Source organism: Ranitomeya imitator, chromosome 6 (assembly GCF_032444005.1).
Source record: "Ranitomeya imitator isolate aRanImi1 chromosome 6, aRanImi1.pri, whole genome shotgun sequence".
Lineage (NCBI taxonomy): Eukaryota > Metazoa > Chordata > Amphibia > Anura > Dendrobatidae > Ranitomeya > Ranitomeya imitator.
The window spans coordinates 396,802,598-396,815,599 of record NC_091287.1 but is presented as its reverse complement, the minus strand read 5'-3'; the positions used below and the strand labels follow the sequence as shown (position 1 = coordinate 396,815,599).

General features: G+C 41.4%; 1 protein-coding gene across 2 annotated transcripts in view; it reads left to right on the top strand.

Annotated features, from left to right (window-relative positions):
- Positions 1-13,002, top strand: part of ROCK1 (Rho associated coiled-coil containing protein kinase 1) — a 251,358-nt gene that overhangs the window by 154,085 nt on the left and 84,271 nt on the right. For both annotated transcript variants that reach the window (XM_069731169.1, XM_069731168.1), the window contains exons 2-4: positions 5,245-5,326; positions 9,957-10,057; positions 12,510-12,647. In XM_069731169.1, coding sequence (XP_069587270.1) covers positions 5,245-5,326; positions 9,957-10,057; positions 12,510-12,647 — 321 coding nt within the window. The remainder of the gene's footprint in view (positions 1-5,244; positions 5,327-9,956; positions 10,058-12,509; positions 12,648-13,002) is intronic.

Here is a 13,002-nt window from a genome sequence, read left to right as displayed (position 1 = left end):
AGTCCTTATACTTAAACTCCCGACACACTGTCGGTCTATAAACCGTATAAAGGGTGTAAAATAAGAGGACTGCCTCCCATGAAAAATCACCCAAAATAAAGATATTGGGAGTCCCAACTAAACTGTACTAGGGCATCCGTTAGAATGCCTGGGGATATAGTATATGGGATATGGTGTACACTAACAAGGCAGCACAGGCGGCCTAAGGAGAGGGGCTGCTAGCATCAGAATGGTGCAGCCGATAAGGTAGATGAGAACCTGCAATGGGGAGCTCTGAGAGCGTCCGGGCGATGCATCCGTCTGGCTGATGGACCGAGGGGAGACTGAACCATGGGAGCAGGGGCACGAGTGGGGACTCGGCAATGGCCACACACGTATCGCCGTATCGGGTACTGCTGATGAAGCATTTTGGAAACAAGTCCTGTGGACAGATGAGGTTAAAATAGAACTTTGGCCACCATGATAAGAGGTAAGGGTGGAGAAAAGAAGGCAACAGAATTTCAGGAAAAGAACATCTTGCCAACCATTAAGCATGGGGTGAATGAATAATGCTTTGGGGTTATGTTGCAGCCAATGGCACAGGCAATGTTTCATGGGTAAACTGGAGAATGGCTTCAATGAAACTTCAACAAATTTTTGATGCAAACATAACACAATCTGTAGGACAGCTGAAGTTGAAAACAGGATGGATAATGATCGTAAACACATGTGAAAACCCACCCAGAGCCCTGTATTTTTGGCTATGCACTTGTGTTTTTAGCTTTCCATGGGCCGGTGGTGAAACAGAACGGAGTCTTGCTCTGTCCCTGTGTATGAGGTCTGCCTATGACAGCTTTTACATTAGTTATAGGATATCCTGGGCGCGATGGAATGACCTTTTAACACTTTTTTTTATCATAACGGTGTCAAATAGCCTATGTTAATTAACCCCTTAATGACCGCCAATACGTCTTTTAACTGACCTGAGATATAAGAGAATAGCCTCCCCATACAGGTGACAATCCAGCATCTGTCGGTTGTACACTATAGCTGACAACTTGCTGTATCAGCCACGATCAGTATTTGCACCTTCTAAATCTGTTTAACCCCTTAGATGCTGCTGTCAATAGTGACTACATCATTATAAATGGTTAACAGAGTGTGGGGGCTTCTTCTTTATCCCAATTGGTGCCCTCAGATCATGATTTTGTTGTCCTGATGTTTGCGATGGCAATTCATGACCAAATAGCGGCCTTAGAGTCTGATGGCTGTAGTAATCTGTTTAGAAGTTAGCAACATTTAGGTGGTAAAAATGCACATTTTCATTTCTGTCATGCCACTTTGCATTAATTCCTGTAAAGCACATGAAGGGTTAATAAACTACCTGACAGCAGTTTTCAATATGTTTAGGGGTGCTGTTTTTAAAATGGTATCACGTTTGGGGGTTTCCCAATATATGGGACCCCTAAAGTCACTTCAAACATGGATAAGTCCCTAAAAAAATAAATGTGGTAAATTTCTTTGAAAAAATGAAAAATTGCTGCTACATTTTTAAACCTCCTAAAATGCTAACAAAATAAAATAAAATTTTACAAATGGTGCTGATGTAAAGCAGACATGTGGGAAATGTTATTTATTAATGGTTTGCTGTTGTATGACTATCTGGATTAAAGGGATAATCATTCAAATTTAGAAAATTGCAAATTTTTTAAAATTTTTCTCAAATTTTTTATATTTTTTATAAATAAACACAAAAAATGTTGAACTAAATTTACAATTATCATAAAGTATAATGTGTCACGAAAAAACAATCTCAAAATCACTGGGATTTGTTGAAGCGTTGCAGAGTTATTACCACATAAAGTGACACTGGTCAGATTTCAAAAATTTGGCTCGGTCTCTAAGGGGTTAAACTAGTGAAGGGTGTTTGCTCATTAATGGTCGCCATGTACATGTGCAGCTACACGCTGTACTTATACCAGCATGTTCTCCAGCTCATTTCTTTGGTTTAATAATAGTCCTGTGTGGCCCAGATCTCCTGGATCATCTATCTATTGGCTGTCCTGATACTTCCTTCATCCTACTAACTGCTTATATTATTTAGGTTTGCAATTCGACAGATGCTAAATTCCCAAACAATGTTTCATTTCCAGGCCTTTTCCCACTATCTACGGATCCACATACCGGTACATGTTTTATGATTGTTAGTCCTAACAGTGTTCTCTCCTGACTACCACACATTCGACTTGGGTGAACATTCATGTGTTTTCAAAGGGAATAGCTGAGAAAGCTGCTGCCAGAAAGTCATGACAGCTTATGTCCGATTAATAAAAGGGTCAGGGGTTAATATTTCAACTGCCGACCCTTATTTCCCTTGAAACCCTTTGTCAGGAGATATAGGAGGCCCCCATGCACAGTAGATTTCTGACTGATATTGGGCTGGTACAGCTGATTTTAGTCCAGCGTTTATCTGGGCCTAAGGCTCTGTGCACATCTTCTTTGGAGCCTCCATTATAAATCCAGCCAAAAGTAATGGGCAAAGTACTGCATGCCTATTTGCCTGTTGAAAAGACAAACCCCATTATTGTCAATGTCTGAATAGCTGGTGTTTGCCGTGAGACAGCTCTACGCAGGGTTTTCTGATCTCCCTGCTATGGGTAATAATGCCGTAATGGAGGTTTACTCATTAACCCCGTTCCAGCGCTGGCTGTCTGCCGCTACCTCTCTTTTTTTTTTTTTTTCCTGCAGTGGTGATGACATGGCTACAACACACGTGCCCAAATGCAGCCATTAGGAAACCTTTGTTAATTTTAACCCGTTGAAGCTTATGAGCAACCAAAAATATGTTCTGGGGAAACTCCACTGAGGTTAAATCCCCCACGGAAACTTTATTCCAGGTGGCGTATACTTTATTACAAGGGCCCACCAAATGCTGTTCACATCTCAGTGTAATTCTCTGCATTGCATTTCTAAAGATGAGATTTCTCTTGGTCCGATCTTCTGACGCAGCTGCTCTCCGGGAACATGATCCAAGTCCTGCTTTACTCAAACATGTGAAGCCAGAGCTAGACATCCAAGTGTCCCCCGGGAAGACCCCTACATGGGAATCCTCTGCATCAGCACTGAAAAAAGGGATTGGGGACACATCTATTATTGTATTTGTGCCTTTTAATGTCTACTTTTTTGGGGGTTCTCTTGTTTTTCATTTACACCTTAATCTTCCTTGAATTTTGTGCCTTTAAAGAAAAAAAAAAATGTTGTGGTCACCTGTGCAAATGTATGCCAGTCCCTCCCAGAGTAAAAATATGAACATCTGATATTTCTGCTCAAATTGTGATTTTATTGAAACAGTCGCCTTTTTGGCTAATTTACTGGTAGTTGCAAAAAAACAACAACAAAAGTTTGGACTGTCTTTTTTTATTTTATTTTATTAAGCCATTTTTGAACATCAAATTAAAGTGACTTTAGAAATACAAACACGCACATATACTCATTCATACACGTATTCATCTACATGCATACGCATCTACGTGCACACGCACGTACGCATACACACGCACGTAAGCCTATACACGCACGTACGCATATACACGTACGCATATACAAATCTATATACACTTTGTAAGCTCTGCCCCCAAATCCACCTGCTATGCTGCTCTTATGCCAGTAAAGATAGCCGTGCACATTAGGTAGAGCTTTCCTGATGACCACAAAGAACAGGCACGTTACAGGCAGCACGGTGGCTCAGTGGATAGCACTGCAGCCTTGCAGCGCTGCAGTCCTGGGTTCAAATCCCACCAAGGACAACATCTGCAAGGAGTTTGTATGTTCTCCCCGTGTTTGCGTGGGTTTCCTCCCACACTCCAAAGACACAATGATAGGGAATTTAGACTGTGAGCCCCTTCAGGGACAGCAATGATAATGTGTGCAAAACTGTAAAGCGCTGCGGAATATGTTAGCGCTATATAAAAATAAAGATTATTATTCTTATTATGAAATCTGACCTTTTACTTTGACATCTGTGCTTTGGGGGATTTCATGGGCAGCATACATCAGCCAGGTATGTATAACTTTGGATCACTACAGTGTTTCAGAGAGAGCCCCGAGGACTGAGCTGCACTGGAGACTAGTCGGATAGGTGGGTCCCCGGCAGCTTCTCCCCACCGATGCTTGGTGGTGACCATTATTCTCTTCCTATACACGCTCACAGTGACAGATCCTCCTGTGCGACTAGTCTCCAGCGCAGCTCCGTCCCCGACAGCTTTTACAGTATGTCTTAATCTGAAACACTTAATCATCCAGCCAGTGCCTGATATGTTGCTGTTACAGAACCCTCAGCACCAAGAATATATACTGCATAACATATTATGTATAATAGGTTCCATGTGAAATGCATCAGTCCACAGACTGCGCCCCTGGTCAGAGGGGACAAGATATTCTCCTTCTGACCTCCCTCACCTTTGTAATTCCCACAGTAAATATCAGCAGGCTCCGGCCCCCTGCAGGCTATTGTAATGTATGTCTGGCCTGCCGCTTTTCTATTGGCCTGCCCTGTGTATCTGTGTTATATATTCTGTGTGCTGTGAATAAAGTGTGTTCTTTTAGACTGGAAATACGTGGAGTAGCAGTCAGCTTTTATATGCTCTCACGTAATCAAGGAATTCCAGCCAGCGTCCTTCATTCAGAATCCAGCAAAAGCAGAGTGGACCTCCTGAAACACGGGGGGTGCTGAAAGAGGTACTACAGCATAGTAGACCCCGTTACAGTTTCCATGGCTCAGGAAGCATGTATCAGCTGTCTGGGTCGCTCACTCGCCAACTTGTAGCTGTTATATTTTTTTTTTTACTTACTACAGTAGCCAAAAAGATGCAGTTCTGGTAAAATTGCCAACACCTTTTCTCTGCAAAGAGATTCTATATGGGGAATATTGTCTTTTATATTTCTCCTTTTGTTGGCCACTTCCGCTAACCTGTCAGGCCTGAAGCATTGCTGACATCTACAACATTGGGTGGGAATGTGATCAACACTCCATCAGTATTGGAAGATACATACCATGTCCTCATAGATGGCACAGAAAAAGGTTCAATCTGTAGGCTCTTGGTGATTTGTAGGAAAGTAACCTGTTATGTGTAAGTGAAGCTGGACAGCACGCGATGCATTTTCATGTCCAGTGGTGGCGCTCGTTTACCCCCGTTCTCCCATGCCTGGCATGTGACTGCACTGTTGTTGTGATGTGTCTAATTATTGTGTTTCTCTGTCTTGTAGGATGGCTTGGACGCTATGGTGTATGACTTGGACTTCCCAGCTATGAGGAAAAACAAGAACATTGATAACTTCCTAAACCGATGTAAGAAACTTCATTTCGGTTTCTTTAACTGGAGATTTGTAAGAGGAAATGACGTGTGCGGAACTGCTTACACCATTGTGAAGGATGAAATAGAGTAGAAATGTATGACTGGGAAGATAATCCACAACCACTCTTGGTCGGCCTATATCTCCCTAGGTTACACTAGCCTCCAAAAGTTACTCGGGTTGTGGTAATTCATGAGTAACTAGGTAAATCTACTAGAGATGAATGACACATGGAAGAATCAAAGTTAACCCTCATGGGATTTTTTTTTTTTTTACCAGGCTGAACATAGTGACTGGAGAAATATGTGTGACTTCAGATTGCCTAACTGGACAGTGTGCAATATCCAAACTGTTGGGATTCACTAGGATCCGCGATTTGCGGAGTTGTGGTCATGTGTCAATAAAGCATTGAGAAGCTAAAGGTTATTAGTTGGCATGTATACTTGCAGTCATGACGACTGCTCGAGTTAGCGATAGAGGAGAATCCTGACAGTGTACAAATTGTGATTCGACAAAATGTATGTTGCGCCCAGAAAACCCCTGTAGCCAGCTTAATATTGATTAGTGAATAGGATTGTCACTTTTTTAAGATTTTAAAAAATATACCTTAAATGTTAGCTATTTGGAGAAAGCTTGCAGATGTTATCATAGCAAGCTCATTAGTGAACATTTTTAGGCTAGTCTCTGATGTCAATGCATATACCTGATCACTGACAAAAAATAGATTATGAAAAAGATAATGGCTCCATGGATGCAGGCTGCCAATACTCCTGATAGTTGTGCTTCACTCCACTCTCTCGACCTCCTTTTCTACTGTCTAAAAATGACACGGAGGGAGAAGGTGGAAGGATCAGATTATACTTTGTCTGTTTTTGTTTTGTATATTCTTGGCCAAAACTTTTGAGACTGATACAAATTTTGTGTTTCACAAAGTTCTCTATATTAGTTTCTATGGAGGGAGAAGTACAATTACAAACATTTCAGAAGTTTTTAAACTTTTGTTGACAAATGCATCAAGTTTTTGCCAAGATTCAATATTTACTGGGTTGTCCATTATTTTTGAGACTTCAGCCCTTTGCCCTGATGGCTGGATATCAGCTTCTGGGCAAAATCCTGACTAATGACCCATTCTTGTCTAATTAGTGCTTGGGGTCTGTCACAATTTCTGTGGTTTTTGTTTGTCTACGTTCTTTTTGAAAATTGGCCACAGGTTCTCAATGAAATTGAGAACTGGGTAGTTCCTTGGCCATGTATACACAATTTCAATGTTTTGTTCCTCAAGCCTCTTGGTTATCGCTTTCCCTTGTGACATAGTGCTCAATCCTGTTGGGAAGAGCATTGCTCATTACTAAATTGCTCCTGGATCATTGGGAGAAGTTGCTCATTTAGGATGTGTAGTTCCCATTCTTTATTCAGACAGATTCCTAAAGAGGATTCAACACCGGTGCAGAACTTAATGAATGGTATGAAGCAGGTATCTGTCCATATGTACGGACAGCGAGCAAAGGCTTTTGGAGGTGGAACTGGTATCAAGAATGGCAGGAAGGAAGCAACTTAACCCCAACAAAAACCTCAAGGACAGTCTGACATTCTGCATCAAGAAAAGATGAGTGCTACCATGAGTCATGCCAACAGTAAAGCACCCTGAGACCGTTCATATATGGAGCTTTTCATCCACGGAATGGGCTCGCCTAATACCATTCATAGCAGTGTTTCTCTACATCCTCTAAGAGCAACTTCTACCAGGGATCAACTCGGTGATGAACAATGCTGATGGAGACTGTCACAAGGCAAAAGCGATAACAAAGTGATCTGTGAAGAAAACATTTACATTTTGCTTCCATATCCAGGAAACTCCCCAGATCCCAGTCACATTGAGAACCTTGAGTCAATCCTCAAAAAGCAGAGGGACAGACAAAAACACAGAAATTGTGATAAATTCCATGAACTGATTAGACAAGAATGGGTCATCAGTCAGGATTCGACCCAGAATCTGATATTCAGCATGACAGGACAAATTGCAGAAGTCTTTAAAAATGGGGGTCATCGCTTTAAGTGTTGAGTGGAGGATGACCATTAAAAGCGAACCTGTCATCAGGATTTTGCTATATAAACTACAGACAGTGTCAGGTTGGCGCTGTTACACTGGTTAAAATGATACTTGGGGTGAAGAAATCCCTCTATGGTTTACATCCTGCTTGTGCTGCTGTGAAAGGACCTTGGCTTGATTGTTGGATCGACCAGCTTCAGTCCTGTGCTACTTCCATGGGAGAGAGCACAGTTGTGTCCAGCGGTGTAACTATGCTGAACTGTCAGTCTTCTTCATATTCTGCCAACAACCACCTGGAGCTGCAACAATCGGAGCCAGCTTTGATCACTGTAGTTTAGTCACTTAAATCCTCTAGACGTTTGCAGTAGCTGAATTCATACAAGTAGATGAAGAGGTTAGGTCCTCTTTTGTTATTCAAAAAGAATAATTACCGTATTTTTCGGACTACAAGACGCACTTTTTCCCCCCCAAAAAAGGGGGGGAAATGGGGGGTGCGTCTAATAGTCGCAATGCAGGCTTACCGTGGCGGCAGAGGTGCGGTGGCAGAGGAGGAGCAGTAAGCGGGGTCCCTTTCTCCGGTGAAGTGATGCAGCAGCCCGGTATGCAGCAGAGCCGGGTGAATCCTGTTGTTATTGGTGGTGGCGGCCATTTTCCCGAGGCCGCGCGTGCGCAGATGGAGCGCTCTGCTTCCCGGGGCTTCAGGAAAATGGCCGCCGCGATCTCCATCTGCACACGCGCGGCCTCCCGCGGCCATTTTCCTGAAGCCCCGGGAAGCAGAGGGCTTCATCTGCACACGCGCGGCCTCAGGAAGATGGCCGCCCCCACCGATAACAACAGGATTCACCCGGCTCTGCTGCTTACCAGGCTGCTGAATCACCATACCGGGGAAAGGGACCCCGCTTACTGCGCCTCCTCTGCCGCTGCACCTCTGCCACCGCACCTCTGCCACCACGGTAATATCAATAAAAATAAACCTTAATAACCAATGTTTGTAAAATTAAATAAAAATGTAAAAGAATTAACAAAAGGAAATAAGAAGTGATTTAATACATTGATAATTTGATATACCGTATTTTTTTTATCAAATTAGTTCATAAAATATGCCTTTTTTTATAGCAAAAATATAAAGATTACATTGCTTTTTTCCTTTGTCTTTATTCCACCTGTTTTTATTTTTTCTATGTTTAACAAAATGAGGCGATTTTAATATATAAATATAATATATTCCGTGTATGTATGTATATTTATATTAATCGCTCCAGGTCCAAGTTTGCTTTTTAAGCTCTGATCCAGCAGTTTACAGGTTACAATTACCTTTGAAACTTTGCCGGTTGCTTAAGTATCCATCAATGGTGAAAGCTGAGATTGGCGTTCTAATCTTGCTGCGCCCCGCTCCGTTCCAGTCATCTGAACAGGGCGCCGCACTGAGCAGTCGCAGATTTCCTGACTGGTGGCTGTGACAGTCCTACAGACTGCCGTGCCTTTGCTGAGATACGGACTTCTCAATCGATGGGTGCACCATACATTATGAACTTCATAAAAATAAAAAATTTAATATTTTTTTCCAACAACTTATAAATATCCTGCCCCTCTGGTTCCAGAACGTTATGGTCGACCTCTGCTTTTTGTACTTTATGATTCAGCACCAACTTCCCAACATGTGACTGCTACAGCCAATGATTAGCTAAAACTGTGACCTGCTATACCTAGTGATTGGCTGCTGTGGTCACATGACTGTCGGGACAATATTCCTGGCGCTGGAAGCTGAGACATCCGACCTGGAGTGGCCGAGGATCGTTCTACGAGTGACTTCTTTTCTTGTTCTCCAGCATTCTAACCCGTTTACAGTGGAATGTGTATCCTGGCTGGACCAACCCTGTTCTGACTTCTCTGTATTTTTATTTTTGGCTTGTAGAATAGGCTTAAAATGTTTCTGACATATTGTCAGTCTAATTTCCATTTGTTCTTGCTATACTGACTTCATAATTACAGGAACAGCTCAGTTCTAATCTGTCACTTTTGTAACTTGTGGAAGGAATCCTTGTTTTTTGGCATCCTCAGATGATTGAGCAAGTCTTTACAAATCAGATAAGTAGCATATTTGTGAACAAGGGGAAAAAGAAGGAAAAAAAAAAAAAAAAACCTTGAAAATCCTGGACCTGCGTTCTGCCGTTTGTATTTTATTAAGCTCTGGCCGCTCACTTTACTAGCGCTGTGTTTGCTGAACATTCGCATGCTGAACTTTCCATACAATCTCATGCCAGTGGTGACCCTTGTGGATTAAAATAGCCCTTTTTAACCATGACCAAATTTGGAGCTGAAATATCTGCCCACTGGGAATCTGTAAATGTTTTCTAGTTTATAGAGTGACAGGTTTATGCAAATAATTAGTTATTCCCATTGCATGTTTTAAATTAAAGTGCAGGATTTAATCATAAGAAGAGGGGGATATGTTGCCAATTCTCCATCTCCCTTCCAGCGTTGTGATCTTCCTGGTAAATTGCTTAAAAATAGCATGTGGAGTGACTGAGCCGTGTTGTGTTTTCTTAAACTTTTTCTCCCTTTTTGATTCTAGATAAGGACACAATAAGTAAAATCCGTGACTTGCGCATGAAAGCTGAAGATTATGAAGTAGTCAAGGTCATTGGCAGAGGAGCTTTTGGTGAAGTCCAACTGGTAGGTCGCTTACACTTGCAGAAAAGTCATAGTGCTTGTGTTACTGATACTTTAGCAGAGAAGTATTTACATTTACAGTTGTATCTCAAAAGTTTACATACCTTGGCAGAATTTTTGCTTTCTTGGCCTTTCTTCACAGAATATGAATGATCACTCCAAAACTTTTTCTCCACTCATGGTTAGTCGTTGGGTGAAGCCATTTATTGTCAAACTACTGTGTTTTCTCTTTTGAAATCATGAGAATCCAAATGACCCTGACCAAAAGTTCACATACCCTGGTGATTTTGGCCTGATAACATGCACAGAAGTTGACACAAATGAGTTTGAATGGCTGCTAAAGGTAACATCCTCACCTGTGACCTGTTTGCTTGTAATCAGTGTGTGTGCATAAAAGCTGAGTGAGTTTCTGGGATCCAGACAGACTCTTTCATCTTTCATCCAGCCACTGACGTTTCTGGATAGTGAGTCATGGGGAAAGCAAAAATATTGTCAACGGATCTACGGGAAAAGGTATAAAATAGGAAAGGGATGCAAAAAGATATCCAAAGAATTGATAGCAGTCAGCAGCATTCAAACTGTGATTGACAAATGGAAAATCAGGGGCTCTGTAAAAACAAAACCATGGTCGGGTAGACCAACAAAAATGTCGTCCACAGCTGCCAGGAAAATTGTTTGGGTTTCAAAGAAAAACCCTCAACTGTAAACCCTACTGTAAAGCACGGAGGAGGATCGCTGATGTTTTGGGGATGTGTGAGCTACAAAGGCACAGGAAACTTGGTCAAAATTGAAGGAAAGATGAATGCAGTACGTTATCGGCAAATACTGGAGGCAAATTTGCACTCATCAGCCCAGAGCTGTGCATGGGACGTACTTGGACGTTCCAACATGACAACGATCCAAAACACAAGGCCAAGTCGACCTGTCATTAGTTACAGCAGAACAAAGTGAAGGTTCTGGAGTGGCCATCTCAGTCTCCTGACCTCAATATCATTGAGCCACTCTGGGGAGATCTCAAGCGCACAGTAAATGGTAGACAGTCCAGGAATTTACCGGAACTGGAGGCTTTTTGCCAAGAAGAGTGGGCAGCTTTACCATCTGAGAAAATAAAGAACCTCATCCACAACTGCCACAAAAGAATTCAAGCTGTCATTGATGTTAGAGTGGGCAATACATGGTATTAGAAATGGGGTATGTGAACTTTTGATCAGGGTCCTTTGTATGTTTTGGGTTGTCATTATGATTTAAAAAGAGAAAACACAGTAGTTTGACAATAAATGGCTTCACACAACCACGAGTGAAGAAAAAGTTTTTGTGTTATCATTCATATTCTCTGAAAAAAGGCCAAGAAAGCAAAAATTCTGCCGGGGTCTGTAAACCTTTGAGCACAACTGTATGCTAGTCATATGTAGATCTGTTAACAGATTTCACTTACTTTGAAAATCCATATCTGGATGGCAACATCATCCGTTCTGGAATTTTGATTTCTTCCCTACGCTTAATACAGATGTCAATAAATTTCACAATTCACACTGCATACATTACTAAATATACCTTAGACCTGATAATGCTGGTGTACATTTTTTTCAAAAGTCTGAGTCAGAATGGCTATTTAGTCCTTTGATTATTCTTTTTTTTTTTCCTCTCCATTCTTAAAGTGGAGCTGTCATTAGATTTCATAAAAACTGCATACTGTATCAAACAGATTTTTTAGAGGTGATGATGCTGGTGCATTTACAAAGAAAATTATTGTCAAAGTGGCTTGTATTATCGTTTGGAAGTTTCCATTCCTAGTATTAAAGGGAATCTGTCACCAGGTTTTTGCTATCTGAAAGCATTATGATGTAAGGGCAGAGACTCTGGTTCCAGCGATGTATCACTTACTTGGCTGAATCACTGTTTTCTCTGCTACCAATTCTCTGAATGCTGACATGTAGTCTTCCGTATTTATGAGCTTTGTATAACCATGCCCCAACCACTGGTGAGCAGCTTTCTGTGTATGGAGGACTACCTGGCAACAGGTTTACTAGTCCTCTAGTGATAATCTCCTGCTGGTGAAACACTGAAACTACAGTAAGCAGCCGAGTAAGTGACACATCTCTTGAATCGGGGTCTCTGTCTCTACATTATGCTGCTTTCAGATTAGATGGCAAAAACCTGGTGAAAGATTTTCTTTTCCCATTAAAATTAGCTTTTTAGGAGTCAAACTCTAGATGGACTCCTAAAATGCTCATTTCCATATTACAATTACTCAGCCATTCTGATATGGATTTTTAAAGTAAGTACACCAGCCTGATCAGGTCTAATTTATTTATCAGTTTGATTTAGGAAGTTTGGTGACGGGTCTCCTTTTAAAAAAAATAAAAAATTGTTGTGCTGTTACCAAAAGCGTAATTAAATTGTTATAAAAAGATTTTGTAAAGCTGGAAAAGCATCACATATATTTGTTTTAAAGGTAAGGCATAAGTCTTCCAGAAAGGTGTACGCCATGAAGCTTCTAAGCAAGCTGGAAATGATAAAGAGGTCAGATTCTGCCTTCTTCTGGGAAGAAAGAGATATTATGGCATTTGCCAACAGTCCTTGGGTTGTGCAGGTACGGTGGACACTTGTCATTCATCTGTTTATAATCTTATTGCAGTAAACTATTTCTTTTTGTGTTGTGAAATGTTTACTAAGGATAATATCGTTAAAGGAGATGAGAATGTGTGTATTAGAAACACGAGTGAAGGTGCTGCCGCTTATCGCTATTTCTATTCACCAGGCTAAGTGACCCCAACTGTGATCTGACTGATTTATAGCTAACCAATATTTGTATTCCATTATTCTGTATGAAAATATTAATTCATTTTGTTTGTTTTAAAATCTCAAATTATTGAAGAGAAATCGCATCAGTGCCTCCATTGGGTTGCTACTTGCATTGTCCACCCTACTCCTCCCCTCCCCACTTG